This window comes from Triturus cristatus, chromosome 3_2 (genome assembly GCF_964204655.1).
Source record: "Triturus cristatus chromosome 3_2, aTriCri1.1, whole genome shotgun sequence".
In the NCBI taxonomy this organism is placed as follows: Eukaryota; Metazoa; Chordata; class Amphibia; order Caudata; family Salamandridae; genus Triturus; species Triturus cristatus.
Genome location: NC_140584.1, coordinates 1,135,372,048 through 1,135,386,369, shown reverse-complemented (window position 1 = coordinate 1,135,386,369; position 14,322 = coordinate 1,135,372,048). Strand labels below are relative to the sequence as shown.

The window sequence follows — 14,322 nt, the reverse complement described above, 5'->3', positions numbered from 1 at the left end:
ACTTAAGCAGCACTAGTCCTGCTACTCTACACTCATTGCTTCCCTTCTGAAAGGGATCAAACAAACAAGGCAACAGGGATAAAAATCCCGATGAAGGCCCTTTTAAGGCTCGACCTCATGAGTTGGCCGCAACTGCTTGAGCAATGGAGATGCCTGTCCACCATAGGTGCTTGTCCCATTTTACATTTGAGTAACACATCCCCAGTACTCATTGAGGAGCCTACATTGGAGTGTAGGTTACAGTCAGCACCACTCTGTCGGTATATTCATGTGTATGGGATATGGGTATTGTGTGCTAAGAACTAATCTTTTTGTAGCATATTTCATCTTTCACCTTAATCAGATTTTTATAATTTATCTTACGCACGTGTTTACGGTGTGCTTATGATTTGTATGTAGAGTCTGAAACATCATTGAGATGTGTTGCAGTGCCAACAGTGTCTGCATTGGTTGTTTTGCTATTGAATCAAAATTAGAGGGTCCTATCTGTGTTTCAGGGATCATAACTACACCCCTTCCTGGTTACAGGCACCACCACAAATGGCAGCAAATCTGTATAGCTGCAGAGTAAATGGTCACCAGGAAGTCTATCCCACCCTTTTCACCCTGTCTCTTACTCTCTTCTTGCACTTCTAATTCTCCATCTCTAGAACCCAGCTGGTCTGTGATACTACATAATGTGTCTGTGAATATGTTTCTCGAATATGTAATGTTCTCTTTTCTTTTAGACGTTGTGAGGATGGTGGAACCAACTGGATCTCCTGAGAAACAGACCTCTAGAGCAACGCAAGCTACCGCTGGGGTGCTCAGCATCATGGTAATCCTCTTGGTGGCGGTGATGGTTGTGACCATCAGGCTGTATAAGAGGAACCGCTGTGGAGCATACAGGGGTGAGACATGACAGTTTTTAGGTTCTACTTTGGTGGACATAACCTGGAAATGAGGGGTGGGTTTTGGGGCGAGAGTAGAACAATGAAAAAAGACATGCTGTATGCTGTCACCCCATTACAGATGCTGGGAAAAATGTTTTAGGACATCATCAATCCTTAATTCCCTTCCCTCGCTCCACATTCCTCACTCCACATCACTCACCTCAGAATTTTGATTTCTTACTCCTCATTCATCGCTCTCCGCTCCTCAACCCATCTCAATCACACTTCATGCCACCATCCTTAACCATCAATCCCCATTCCTTATGACTCCCCTCTCACTCATCACTCCTCAGTCTTCCAACCTCACTTCTCTTCATCACTTCTCATTTCCTTGTCTCTCAGTCTTCAAGGCCACTGTTCTTCTGGCCTTGATCAAACATTACATGATGACGTTTGAAATTGACTATGAAAATCAAAACGGTATCTCAAGGGAGAATACAGGAGAATGGAAGCACCCTTCGAAACATTTGGACCATGCATAGCTCCTAGAACCATTGTAGGATTGTATCCCAGCTTTTGAAGATTTAAAGATAGACTCCTGACTAGATTTAAAGACATTGACTTGTGCCCTTGATCAATAATCTCAATTAAGGGCCCAATTACGATGTTGGGCAGAGAGCGCCCAAGACAGGTCAGCTCATATATAAGGGGGTATTAACAAGTGAGGGATGTGTCACAATGCTTTTGTCCCCTTATTTTTCATCATGTTCATCACACCTATTTGCAACTATTTGTGTCCCTACTCTTTACTTCATGCAACCAGAGTTTCCTTTGGTTTTTCTTCTTGGCTCTTTTGCCTTCCTTGATGTCAGAGGGGGTTTGATACTTTGCTTGTCTTTTTCTTCATACATCTTCATCTTCAATCAAGAGATACCTAGTAGCCTCCATTTCATTCAATCAGAAACCCTCTCTAGGAATTCCTTGAAAACTTGGATTTTTACTGCCCCAGATGTACTATGCAGAGCTCTCATCTAACCCCTTTCAGCCCAGTTCTCAATTTTTGTTACGCTGTGCCCGCAACTCAATGGACTATTGCGCCATGATACTCCTCGGAGGGATAGTTGCGCTCTATAAATACTCTCTAACATAACATAACATACAAGATTGCAAAGGATGCTTTTGCCTTTTGGGACCTTTTTCAAGTGGGGCTCTCTTAATTAAACACTGGACACCTTTCATATATACTATTAAGTACAGAGCGACACATTGGGACTCTGAGGAGTTCAACTTTTCTCAGAAATCAAGAAGGAAATGTACCTTTGTCCTGTCCAACCCATGAAAATTACTCATAACCAGAGCCATAGCAGGGAGTGAAGGAAGGCTTACACCTCTTTCAAAGTGAGGTGTGGGACCCTGATAGAGAAGTGTCTTCAAATTACACTTATTGATGTGTTAGCACCAAACGTTTTTTAAAGAATTAGTACAAATGTCTTCTTTGAAGGTTTGTGCCTTTGTTCTATCAACTCCTCCTTGAAAATAGTGACAAGGACACTGGCTAATTACTCCTAAAGAAGCTTCAAGCCGACCTAAGACTTCTTCTCAGTTTCTAATCTTCTGTTTCTAGAGAAGTTGTTCAAACAGGCAGTGATCAGACAGGTTCAATTGTCGATGAGTCTAGATAGATCTTAGATGGAATGCAGTCAGGGTATAGGTCAATGAATGCTACTGAGACAAGCATCATGTCACATCTAAGTGACTTACAGATGGAGGTGGACAATGGCCGTGTTGGAGTGCTGATCCTCATGGATCTTTTAGCATCTCACCAGAGATGCAGATAAACACGAAGATGAGAAGGACAAGGATGACCTGGGAGTGGTTTGGCAGAAGCACTGCGGTACTTCAAAGAAAGGAAGCCTAATACCTTTACTCACAAGACAGTGTAACACTTTAAGTGCATGGAAAATAAAGGAATGCAAAAGAGATGAATCACAGACCAGCAAAGAACTGGGACGTTTGACACAAAGTCCTATAATGTTTTATGTTGTCACACCCATGTGGGCACAATATATACTCCAATATGCACTATGCACTCAGGCAAAAATGCACATAGTCCTCAAACTCAACCTTGACCTACAAGAGAAAAGAGAGATGAGCAGAATTTTTCACCTGGAAGGCCAGTTGACATCTGTCAGGCTGACCTGGGTCCTGGTGTGGGAGAGGACGAGTTCCACTGGCAGAGGTATGGGGGTGCCCCACTGGGTCTTGATTCCCCTCTTCTTTTCCCACAGCCCATCATGGAAGACCCAGAAAAGGACGCTGTGATATTGAGCACTTCCTTTCCCCCACCCCGAAACCGGAAGATAATGAACTCTGGGAAAGTGGATGTGGTCACTTTAATTCGGAGGCAAAAGGAGGCACCCACAAGATGAACACGCCTGGACGAGGGGGGAGAAGCAGACGCTTGTGTCCCAAGCTGTTGACTGAGAAGACATTGCCAAGAGAGACCGCCGTTGGTGCAGGAGGACCCGGGAAGGAGCCGGAGGCCACTGGCAACGCTAGGCGCCCAGCTACGCTCCTGGAGGAGCACGGCTCAGCCAGATACACACCTGTAAACTGGGAAAGTAAAAGAGGTGGCAGGTCAGGAGCAAGCGTCCTAGACATACCAGTCGTAAGAGGGAGTGGTTTTTTTGAGGAGCAGGCACCCTCTCCCACAAAGCCCCAGCATTACTGGTTAAAGTGAGAGCCAAGGGGAATTACCAAAAGGAAGTAAATCTCTGTTGAGTGATGGGTACCATAGATACCCCCTATGTGCACCCCCCAACATCCTGGGGGCCCACTACGGGCCCCCAACAGCGAACACCACATGCCTTTCCATGGCGGCAACGCCGCCATGGAAAGGCTGCTCTCCCCCTGCATCGTGATATGGATGGCGGTTTCTTGCAGACACCGCCACCATATCCAGGCCTTTTTCCGCCCGGTCGACGAGTCGACCGGCGGAAAAGCGGCAGGCGGTCTTCCCATCTGTCGCGGACCCCCAGCCATACTAATGTGGCGGAGGGTCATTCTTGGAAGGATGGCGGGCAGATTGCCCCCGCCAGGCCCGTGGTGGCTACCGCCGGCCCGGCGGGGGCGATCCGCCCGCCATCCTAATGGGCCCCTTAGTGTTTGGATAGAGCCTTATTTTGAATTGTAAATGCTCATACATTGTTTTAGTTTGTTTTGTTAATTTAGGACATAGTTGTGTCACAGATTGCTCTAGTCTTAGTTGTTTGTAGCTTTGTTCTTTTTGGATCGTTCTAATAATTTATGTAGGGTTGGTTGGGTTCTTCCCATAGTGGCTTGGAAGGCATTATGCCATCCTTCCACTGAGTGGTTAGTTTTTGCTTCATTGTTTATAGCACTGTTGTATACATCCCACCATGGAATGTGAAATTTTGATTGTCTTCTATGTCCAGATCTATGTAGTTTTCCAACCCAGGTATCCTCAAAATAGTTTAGTAGGGGACTTAGTTTGTGTTCATTGGTTTGGTGATAGGGGCTTACAATTAATAAATGGTAGTGTTCATCATCTTCTGTTATTGGGACGTAGGCTAGTGCAATTGTTTTTTTTATTTCATATGCAAAGTTGCTGTCAGTTGCATATTCTACACTTCGGGGCCGATTACGATCTAATTTGGAAAGGCTTCGAATTGGATTCGGTATTGCAGAATCCGATTCGGACTCTTATCTCCGAACAAACACCGTTCGAGCAGTCCAAATCATTTCTGGACTGGCATTCGGACAGCCCGAGTGCTTTGGAGCAAATTCGTACAGCTCTATGGACACGGTTTCCGGACGAACGATTACTTTGACCAATTCGGACAGCCGTTCTGATTCGGTCTGCCCGACACAAAACGGCTGTCGGAATCTGTCTTTGGCGTCCGAATGGAACCCGTGAGGCTACCCAAGGGAACTCTCTTCCCAACCATGCACAATGTGGCAGGCACCATAGGGTGCCCGCCACAGGGTGCAAAGTTTTCCTCACCAACCCCTTTTTTCAGTGGGAGCCTGTGTTCTCGTTCGGAACACCGACTCCCATTGAAGTCAATGGCAATCCGACCTTACGATGTTGGGAAGCATCGTAATTGGTTGGTTGGACTCGCAGAACCCAATTCATTCAGAAACGATTCGGGCGGAAGAGTTTCCTAAAAAGATCATAATCGGCCCCTAAGGGTAGATTTTTTAAGGGGTCTCTATAAGCTATGATTAATGGTAATAGCAGCCTTTTATTGCTGTGTGAGGGTAATTTCTCAGGATGGCTGGTATCATTGACTGTTAGAAGTCTATGATAATTTTTTGTGGGTAGTAATTCGTTTCTTGTTTAATTTTTGTTAGCAGTTCTACATAGGTAGTTGTTTGTTTGTTGGGTAATAGTGCATAAATGCTATTGTGGTACTATCCATGGATTGTGTATAATTTGATAAATGGTTTGGGACATATTTTAAATTTACCATCCATCATCCATGTTTCACAAGTTTGAAGTTTTTGTAGGTTTGTGGGAGTTGCACATTTTTTTTTCATTAGATTTGCTATCATAAAGAAGGAATTGTTCTTCGTTTTGACTTAGAGTAAGTTCAGGTGGTATTTGAACTTCACTGAATGTTTTGGGGGCAGGTGGGGTGTCAGTAGTGGGGTTCTTAGTTCTAACAATTAATATTTTTAAAGTTGAGATGGAGGGTAATTGTCCAGTTACATGTTCAGGAACTCGGGGTAGGACATCCTTTAGTATTTCTGTTGTGGGTTTCTGAGAGCTCATACTATCTTCTTTAAGAGTATCTAAAACATCTCTTACTTCTATCTCTGCTATGTTACCGGGTAGTTATGCTCTTTGACATTTATTACAGCAGTTTCTCTTACCCATATAGCACAGTAAAAGTTTCCCTTTTTGCAATGTTATGAATTTTGCACCTTCAGTCATTTTGATATTTGAGCTGTGATGATAACATTTTTTTTAAATCTGTTAAATATATCATACATGTGTTTATTGTATTAAAAACAGTAAAAAGTTTAAGTATACTTACAAGTTTGGTTTTACAGAAAATGTTGGATTTTGTGAAGTTTCCTGTTGGTCTTTGGATGCAGTGCTTGATTTTTTCTGTTAAAGAAAAATATATTTTTAATTAATTTGTTTAACAGTATTTTTTGTATTTTGCGGAGTGAACAATTAGTGGGGTTTTAGGGGTTGGGAGTTTTAGTTAATGGATTAGTATTTATTTAGTTAATACTTACTTTCTTTGGAGGAGTTCTTGGATGTTGTTTGTAGTTGGTTGAGTGTAGTTTGGATATTCTGTAGAGGAGATATAATTTATAATAACATTAGGTTATTTGTTTAGTTTGTTTAAAATTTGTTTAATTTTATTTTGTTACATTATTAAATAAGTATCATATTTTAGTTACTTTGTAAAGATGAATTAGAAGTCTTGGATGTGGTAGTGAGATGTTGTAGAAGGAATCCCGCAGAGAGTTAGCTTCTTCTGGTCTTTGCTGGTATAATACAGATTCATGTTAATTTTTGATTCGTTTATTTAGTGTTCTTTTAAGTGTACTTTCATTTTTATTGGTTTATTTGGTTTGTAGTTGTTTTTCATTTGTTTTTCAAGCATGGGTTTAAATTGTTTTGGCAGTTCTTACCTTATTTGGCAAACGCTAAATAATGTTAAATTATGTGTGTTTTTTTTATTATGTGTATATTTATTAATATGTTATTATTTATTTTGTAAAGTAATATGTTGTAAATGTATCAAATATTTATTTGTATTTACTTACTTTGTTTCTAAAAAATATTTATTTGATTTTAGGTATGTAAAATATTGCATAGGGGTGTTTTATTTCAATATTGAAATGATTTTTAGTTAGATTATTATATTGTGTGTATTTGTATTATAATTTATATTCTTAATGTTATGTGTTGTGTTTTTATTATTTTTAAGATGTTGATATGTGTGTGTTAACGATAATAATATGGTCTATATTTTTTATTTCAATATTTTTGTCGTTTTGTATGATTATTTAATGATTACGATATTTTCGTTTATGATATTTCTGTTTTCTAGATTAGATGTATTGATGTTTTTACTGGCGATATTTTTATTTCAATATTTAAATATTTTATTAAATAAATATAGGCTGTTGATATTTTTGTGGTCAATATTAGTGTGTCGATAATTTTGTTGCTCGATTTTAGTAGTGTCGATATTATGCCATTGATCCTTATATGATTACATATAATAGTGCTCCTAATTAGTACCACCTGTCCTAGGGAGCATAGGGTGAATGTGGTTCTGCCAGATCCCTTGAAGTGGTCTACCTCCCTATTTACCTGTGTGCATGTTTCATCCGGCGACTACGAGAATTCATAGAAATGCTCTTCTACGGAACAAAGGTTCAGGCAGTTTATATAATGAAAACTGGAGGCATTTGCACTGTGCCTGAGTGCAGAGCCTGCTTTCATTGTTTATTATACCAATTCAGAGTGTTGTGTGTCGATTTAGATAACGTCACAACGAGTTCTTGGAAAACCAGACTCTTAAGCCTTTAGGCACATCCCCTTGCTTGGGTATTGATTTCTCCAAGAACTCATTTATTATGCATGAACATCTATTCCTTAGGGGTTCATTTATCATGTTCTTCTGCCCAACTTTTACGTCAACACTAGCATTCCTAAACACCGTCAAGGTATAAATATACCTTCACTTACCATGGCAAACCATGGTTCGGCTGCCTACTTGCACGACGCGGCTCGCAACGGCAAGTTCAGAAGGAAGTCAAGTCCCCGCCTGACGCACTGACCAGATGCTGTCATCCTCCTCACAGAGAATCCAGCTCCAGTGTTTCTGATTCCCCTTGTGGGGTGTTAGAGATCGAGACTCGGAAAGAGATTCCAACCTCACTCATTCTAAGGTATGGAGCGGACTAGAACCTAGAGGGACTTTTGGTAAATCTTGGCAACTATAGCTAAACTTGACTATAGACAAACAGCACCTACTTCTTACCTCGTACTACACTTAGGTTAGGTACACTGGGGTAGAACTAGCTAGAAGCATCAGATGAGTTAACATTTTAGCCTGTGTTATTTATGTATGTATGTTTATGAATATCTGTCATAGCTACAAGCCATGCTATTGCAGTATTATTTTATCTTACTGCTAACACTGTACATATTATACTTCGCATTCTGTCTTACGATTGTAGCAGTTCATATCTCTTGCACGAGAAATAAGACTGTTCAATAAACCCTTTTTATTGAAACGCTCGTCTCTCTATTTCTGTGTAACTCTGTAGAAACGAAACATGCACGATTGACTGAGTGAAACTGTTATCTATTGTTTCCATGATTCTGTGCTTGTTCCGATTCTAAGGGAAACAAAGTTGTCATGTTTATTCGGTTGTCAGAAACTAATCCTTTCATGATTATTCAAGAAGTTTGACCTCTGAGTTAGCTGGCACACACAAGTGATTAAGTTTAATGTACTCGATAGAGACATACTGACCTCAGTCCTAATATTCCAATGCGCAGAGCCTATCAGGGATATAGGAACTACACCACAAGAGCTGTCTCTGAACAGCCAATAATATGCAAAGGCAGTTTACACATTTTACTTGGTCTTTGGACAAAATGTACAATGGAATCATAATGAGTCTGCGAAGAAATGTCACTATCGCACTCAAGGACACAAGCAAAATGTGCTAAACGGATCTCAACTTTAAACGTGAACATATAGAAAATGGATGCATTTGTGCCCATGCCCTATTAACCTCACGACACTATTGTTTCAACCTACAGTTACATTTGTATTATTATTCTGATGTGCAGCGTTCGGGCATCCTGTTTCTTTTCATTGGCAACTGCAACTGTGATAAGTTGGAACTTCGCTGAGTGCTCTATATAAACAATAATTGTCGATTGTTGTCACTATTATAAGCTGCACATATTGAGGTCTCTTCCAGGTTAATCTTTCGGACCATTGGTTAGAGTTTGCTCTATCCCTGGCCACCAAAGGATGCTGTGCTAGTACCCTACACAGATGTTAGCTTTAGCCACATGTCGAACTCCAGACTCTGTGATCTCTCTCACATCCAGAGGTGTAACACAGGCTCCTGCCGCCTCTGTGGTCTGTTCGGGGGCAGCCCTTTAGGGGCGCCCTAAACTGTCAGGGCCTTCCCCCCATTCTGCTGAAGGACAATACATATATTGGAGACTCAGGGGCACCTCTTTATATTCTGCAGGGGGGGCTTCATTTTGCGTTGTGCCATTGTTCACATCCCATCCTTAGATCCATTGGTTATTAGTGGCTGGATCCCAGAGCATTCCTTAATTCATTAATTAGATCGATTTTTCTCAATTACATCAATTGGGCACTGTTGATGAAAATCCTAAACATTTACCTCAAAATATTCGATCTTTTTTAGATCCCATTTGGATCCCTTTTGCATTATTGGCCCAGATGTGATCTCTTCCTTTAGCTGCACCTGTCACTGTTGGCTTCAGACCTCCAGCTGTGCATCTATTGATCGCTGGCAGTGGGTGACTTGATGTTGTCTGACACTCACCTTGTGTTTATTTTTGCAGGTGTTACACAAGTGGACCTTGAACTGCAGCAGCAGGTGACGGAGGATGAGAGGTAACCATGTAGTTCACTTGAATGAATTGTTTGAATACCAGGAGTCAGATGACTTCAAATAATGGTACCTTTTTTGTTCATGTAACATAGCAATGATATTATTGAGAAAAGGCTTCACGGTCTGATCGGGCCCAGTATCGCTTATCAAACCTTATCAAGTGTATATATCTAGGTTAGTTCTATTAAAGAGAATATAGGTAAATATATTGATGCAGTTATGTGTGTTATTTTTGTTACATTTCTTATTCTAACCTTTCACATACCTTTATTTCCTCTTCCATGAAGGTACCTTGACCATCATGGCCCTCTGCTGACAGGCCCACATCCTCATCGAAAAATTTGAAAAGTTTTGCATAGTCCTTTAATCACAAAGATATTTGTCAAGGCATTTCCAAATAATATCATTAGAAAATGGCTGAAATATTGACCTGGAACACTTTTTAGCTATCGTAGTAACATTTAAATAGATCAATCTTGAGGAAAGCAATTTGTCAAAAACATGTGTGATGTCTGATCATTGCCAAACTAAAAAAAGAAAAAGAAAATTGATATACCAGAAATGGGACTACATAGGTCTTTTTGTAAACCATGTTTTTATTAGATTTTGTCACAGTACAAGACATCATGTGGTACATTAGAGCTTACATTCAGGACCATCATAGGATATAGGCAGGAGTAAACGGTTTAGTATATCATAAACAGTCTTTAATAAACAACGTCAACTTCAGGTCACAAGATTAGAGTCGCCCTTTATGTATCTCTTCATTCTTTAATAAACAATGTCAACTTCAGGTCACAAGATTAGAGTCGCCCTTTATGTATCTCTTCATTCTTTAATAAACAACGTCAACTTCAGGTCACAAGATTAGAGTCGCCCTTTATGTATCTCTTCATTCTTTTCCTCATCTCTATTCCTCGTGGTGTTCCCACCTTGTCTCATTGTGCACCTATTTCTACTGTAGTTCAGTGTGTGTAGCTCTCACCCTCTCTCCTCCCATGGGGGTCCAGTGTTAATGAGTGGTCATGTGACATGGTCTGAGGCGCAGGGACTCCCCAGCCGCAGGGAATGTGGTCAGAGTCATCGTAGATGATCTCGGACGTGCGATATCAAATGTATGCACCCGTAAGGCCTGCTTATCGCCTACCCTTCCGGAGGGGTATCATGCAGTAATCTACAGCTCTTGCAATATGTTCTCCCACAGCCCTCTATGGGTATTAGGACTTATTGAATACTTAACATAAATATCTCGCAGGAGTCTATTAATGTTGTGCTCATCACAGACACACCTTTTGCCCCTGCATTTCCCAATCAATAGCCAACCTACACAAGGCATCTCTTGCAACGCATTCACTCTTATTCGATCCATCTTTAGAAATTGACTGTGAATAGAACATTGTATACGAAATGCTTGTAAGGACTATATTAGGTTTATCACATTATTATTAAATAAAGTAGTAGTGAAATAGATTGCCGACAGGGAGACAATTAGTTTGAAAAATGGTAGTAGTGAATGAAGACTTGAGGAAAAGTGGTTCGATGGTGGGAATACAGAGCTTTGCCGCTTCTTCAACATTTTACATGTTTCTACTATTTTGCATTATTAAGCGCGTCATAATAAAAATAATAATCGATCTACCTTTAGTAATACAAATTCTGTGTCATTAACTATACAGTTGGGACTCATCAATGTATTTCCAAGGTTTCCAAAGTTTCCATATAGTTGCTAACCTCACTAACCTCACTCTCTTTTCTTTGACCCTAGGACATCTCAGAGCGGACCCGCTGCACCTGAGGCTAATGATGGGACACCCGTGGAGGCGAACACACTGCGCTAAGTGGAATGTGAGAGCAAAGCTTCTACTATCTCACTGCTCCCTCAGCGCCATTGGAACTAGGAGGATGCAAGTACACGGCATTAAAGAGAGCGTGGGTCTCTGAAGACAAAGGAAAGATGCTAGCGCACTGCACCGGAGGCCATGTTGGAGTAGTAATACAATGGATATTCATCCTACTGTGGTGCATAGAAGGAAGATTGAGGTGAATCCCAGATGGAGTGAAAGACAGAAGATGCCTTCCCACAAAATCAGCAAAACATTCCTTGTCTGAGGTCCCAGGGAAACCTGCTCAAAAAAGATATTTTGTTTTATTTTAAAATATTGGACTATTTGATTGTTATTGCAAATGCAATGGGTTGTTAAGCAAAATTGTGTCTAAATTAAGTTGCCTTATTTGTTATGAGGCCTGTTTTAAGCTGCACCAGCTTCATGCCCTGAGCATGAGTTTGGGATTTTAGAACCTTGTATTTCAAAAAGGAGGTTAGGATGCAAACTGTGACTGTTTTCTATAAGTAGCTGTACATTTCGTCAACATGGCCAGTGATCCATGATAAATCCCATTTATAACAAAGTGCTTAGATTCACGTGTAGCCGTGTGAATAAAGGACCTTACCTGTGCGAATGAAGGCGAGCTGAAGTGTTTGAGCTCTACAGATGGGAAAATACTTTGGAGGCACCAACAGAAAGATGAAACCGCGTGGGATTCTGAGCACTTGGAAGAGAGCTCTGATTAACTTATCAGAGCATCCATCTGACTGAGGAAGTATTGAGTCAAGGGACGCCAAGGGTTCCTCCAAGTCGCCATCATGTCAGCGACGATTACTGAGGGTCTGCACTCACTGACACCACTGTGAAGATGTATCTAACAATGCCTGGGTGCTGTAGCTGTGTTCATAGCAGACCTGCTGCTAATGCAGAGCTCAGTCTTTGATCACATTCATCTTGGACAGCAATGGCCAGACTAACCCCTTGCAATTCCCTTTGTTTTAAGAGAGTGTCCAGCACTGCTTGCTTGGTCAACAGACCACACCTGCATGATCCAGGGAGAGTATGAGACCAGCCGCAGTTAGCTGTCCACCATGAAACTCTGCTCGGCTGAGGACAACCACATGCCCAGTTTGCCCTACTGCTCTCCATAGACAGGTCAGACACTGACATGGCTCTTTCTCTGAAAGGCATGTGCAGTGGTATCCAATGTAATGCCCAACTAATGGTCAGGTCCTGTGTGAACAGGCACCGGTCAATGCTACTGGTCAAATGCTGTGTGAACAGATAGAAGTCGATGGAATATGACGCAAGAAGACGGCTGTGCAATGGAATAGCTTTATTCTGCACTGCTGTTACTGGAGTGAGTGAGACTTGAAGCTCACTGTCTAGTGAGGGACATCCCTGGATGAAGTGAAAAGATGCAGAAGCTTCTTGTTCCAATGAATGTACATGTCCATCATTCAGTGTTGAGACAACTGTTCCCTATGTCTTGGCTGTGGTTTACTCTAGAGAGAAGTCAGTGGAGGGCAGGATATATATCAAGGCTTCTGTTGAATAAAAGGTTTGGAGCTGATTTGGGGCTGAGGAAAGGTGTGGACAGAACAGCAGAAATACAATTTTATGTTGTTGTTGTGTTGAAGCCTTTCTCAGAGAATAACTACTACTATCTGTAAAGTACGCTGTCTGTGTTTTTACCTGATGTCTATGTTATTCTAGATCATGCTGTTGTGCCTCTGAACTGTGCTCTTCTCTCCTTCTGAATCTTTACCTGCGTTAAAGGTACAACTCAGTCACTCTGGAACGAGTCTTGTGTCTCAAGTAGAATTCACTTTCTGTGGATTACTAGTACCCTTACAGACTTACATTGAACAAGTTAATATGAAATGAAATTAAATGAAATTAAATTAAATGAAATGAAAAAGAATTTCTAAAGCGCATGGCTGCCCTTGAGCGTCCCAGCGCTACGTGTACACACAGACAGACCTCTTCTGAACCGCATCCAGAGATGTTAGTCATTCTGGGGGAAATATACATTGAACATTTGTAAAAGATCTTCTGTTAAAGTAGTTCTTCTGTAATGCTATCCAGGTTACAGGATTCTAATATAAAATAATCCCTAAACCTTATATCAGTTACAGAGGTATAGTTATAGCTGTTGTATGTTTCAATTAAAGATTTGCACAAGCAGCAAGTGTGAATTTCAGGGTTTGCAAATTACGTCTATTTCCTTTTACCTGCCTGTTTTCTGGGAGTGTAGCCCTCACCAGGCTCCTTTGATGTTTACTGCTGGCTGCTGGACACATTGATGCATTGGTGTGGGAGTTCTGGCAACAGTCTGTTTTTTACTGAAGGGATAAAATATATAATGTGATTCCCTCAAGCTTTCTTGTCAAATTAATGCAAACGCTATTTTTCTTAATACACTGTAACTGTTTTAGTCAAGTTGTATACTTCTGTCACCTAGACTGGTGAATATCACATTTTCTTCGGCCAGTGAATTTCTTCAGCTCATGCCACTACCATGGCAGCTTTTGTTTAAGCAATTCAATATACGATTTCTATGCAGAATAAAGTAGGTAGATAAGGATTACGTGAACCATTATTTTCCTTTACACCAACAAAAAAAAAGAGAAATATATTTTGACATTTACTTAGGGCCTGAATATGTGTTTAGTGGTTTAGGAGCAAGCTCCACCGCCGGCCGCCCGCCACGTTAGGTGTGGTCTACTTGCCTGGTGGGCAGTGCTATGGCAGTTGCATGACGGTGCCTATTAAAAAGCCACTGCAATGGGAGCACGAATAGGTGACGTTACAACGCATGCGATTACATTGCATGCCGTTGCAACGCAAACTTTTACTCTGACTTTCTGTCGGGGGGGCACTGGGAGTTGGAATAGATTAATTTTCTATTCCAACTCCAGTGTGTGCAACAGTAGGAAAGGTGTTGGAGAGAAATCCTACACCTT

The 14,322-nt window shown here is 41.1% G+C and overlaps 1 protein-coding gene across 2 annotated transcripts in view; it reads left to right on the top strand.

Moving 5' to 3' along the window:
* LOC146859261 (ICOS ligand-like) overlaps nucleotides 1–13,943 on the top strand; it is a 406,586-nt gene extending 392,643 nt beyond the window's left edge. For both annotated transcript variants that reach the window (XM_085649952.1, XM_085649953.1), the window contains exons 5-7: nucleotides 729–890; nucleotides 9,481–9,532; nucleotides 11,296–13,943. In XM_085649952.1, coding sequence (XP_085506078.1) covers nucleotides 729–890; nucleotides 9,481–9,532; nucleotides 11,296–11,368 — 287 coding nt within the window. In that variant the 3' untranslated portion in view covers nucleotides 11,369–13,943. The remainder of the gene's footprint in view (nucleotides 1–728; nucleotides 891–9,480; nucleotides 9,533–11,295) is intronic.
* The last annotated feature ends 379 nt before the right edge of the window (nucleotides 13,944–14,322 follow it).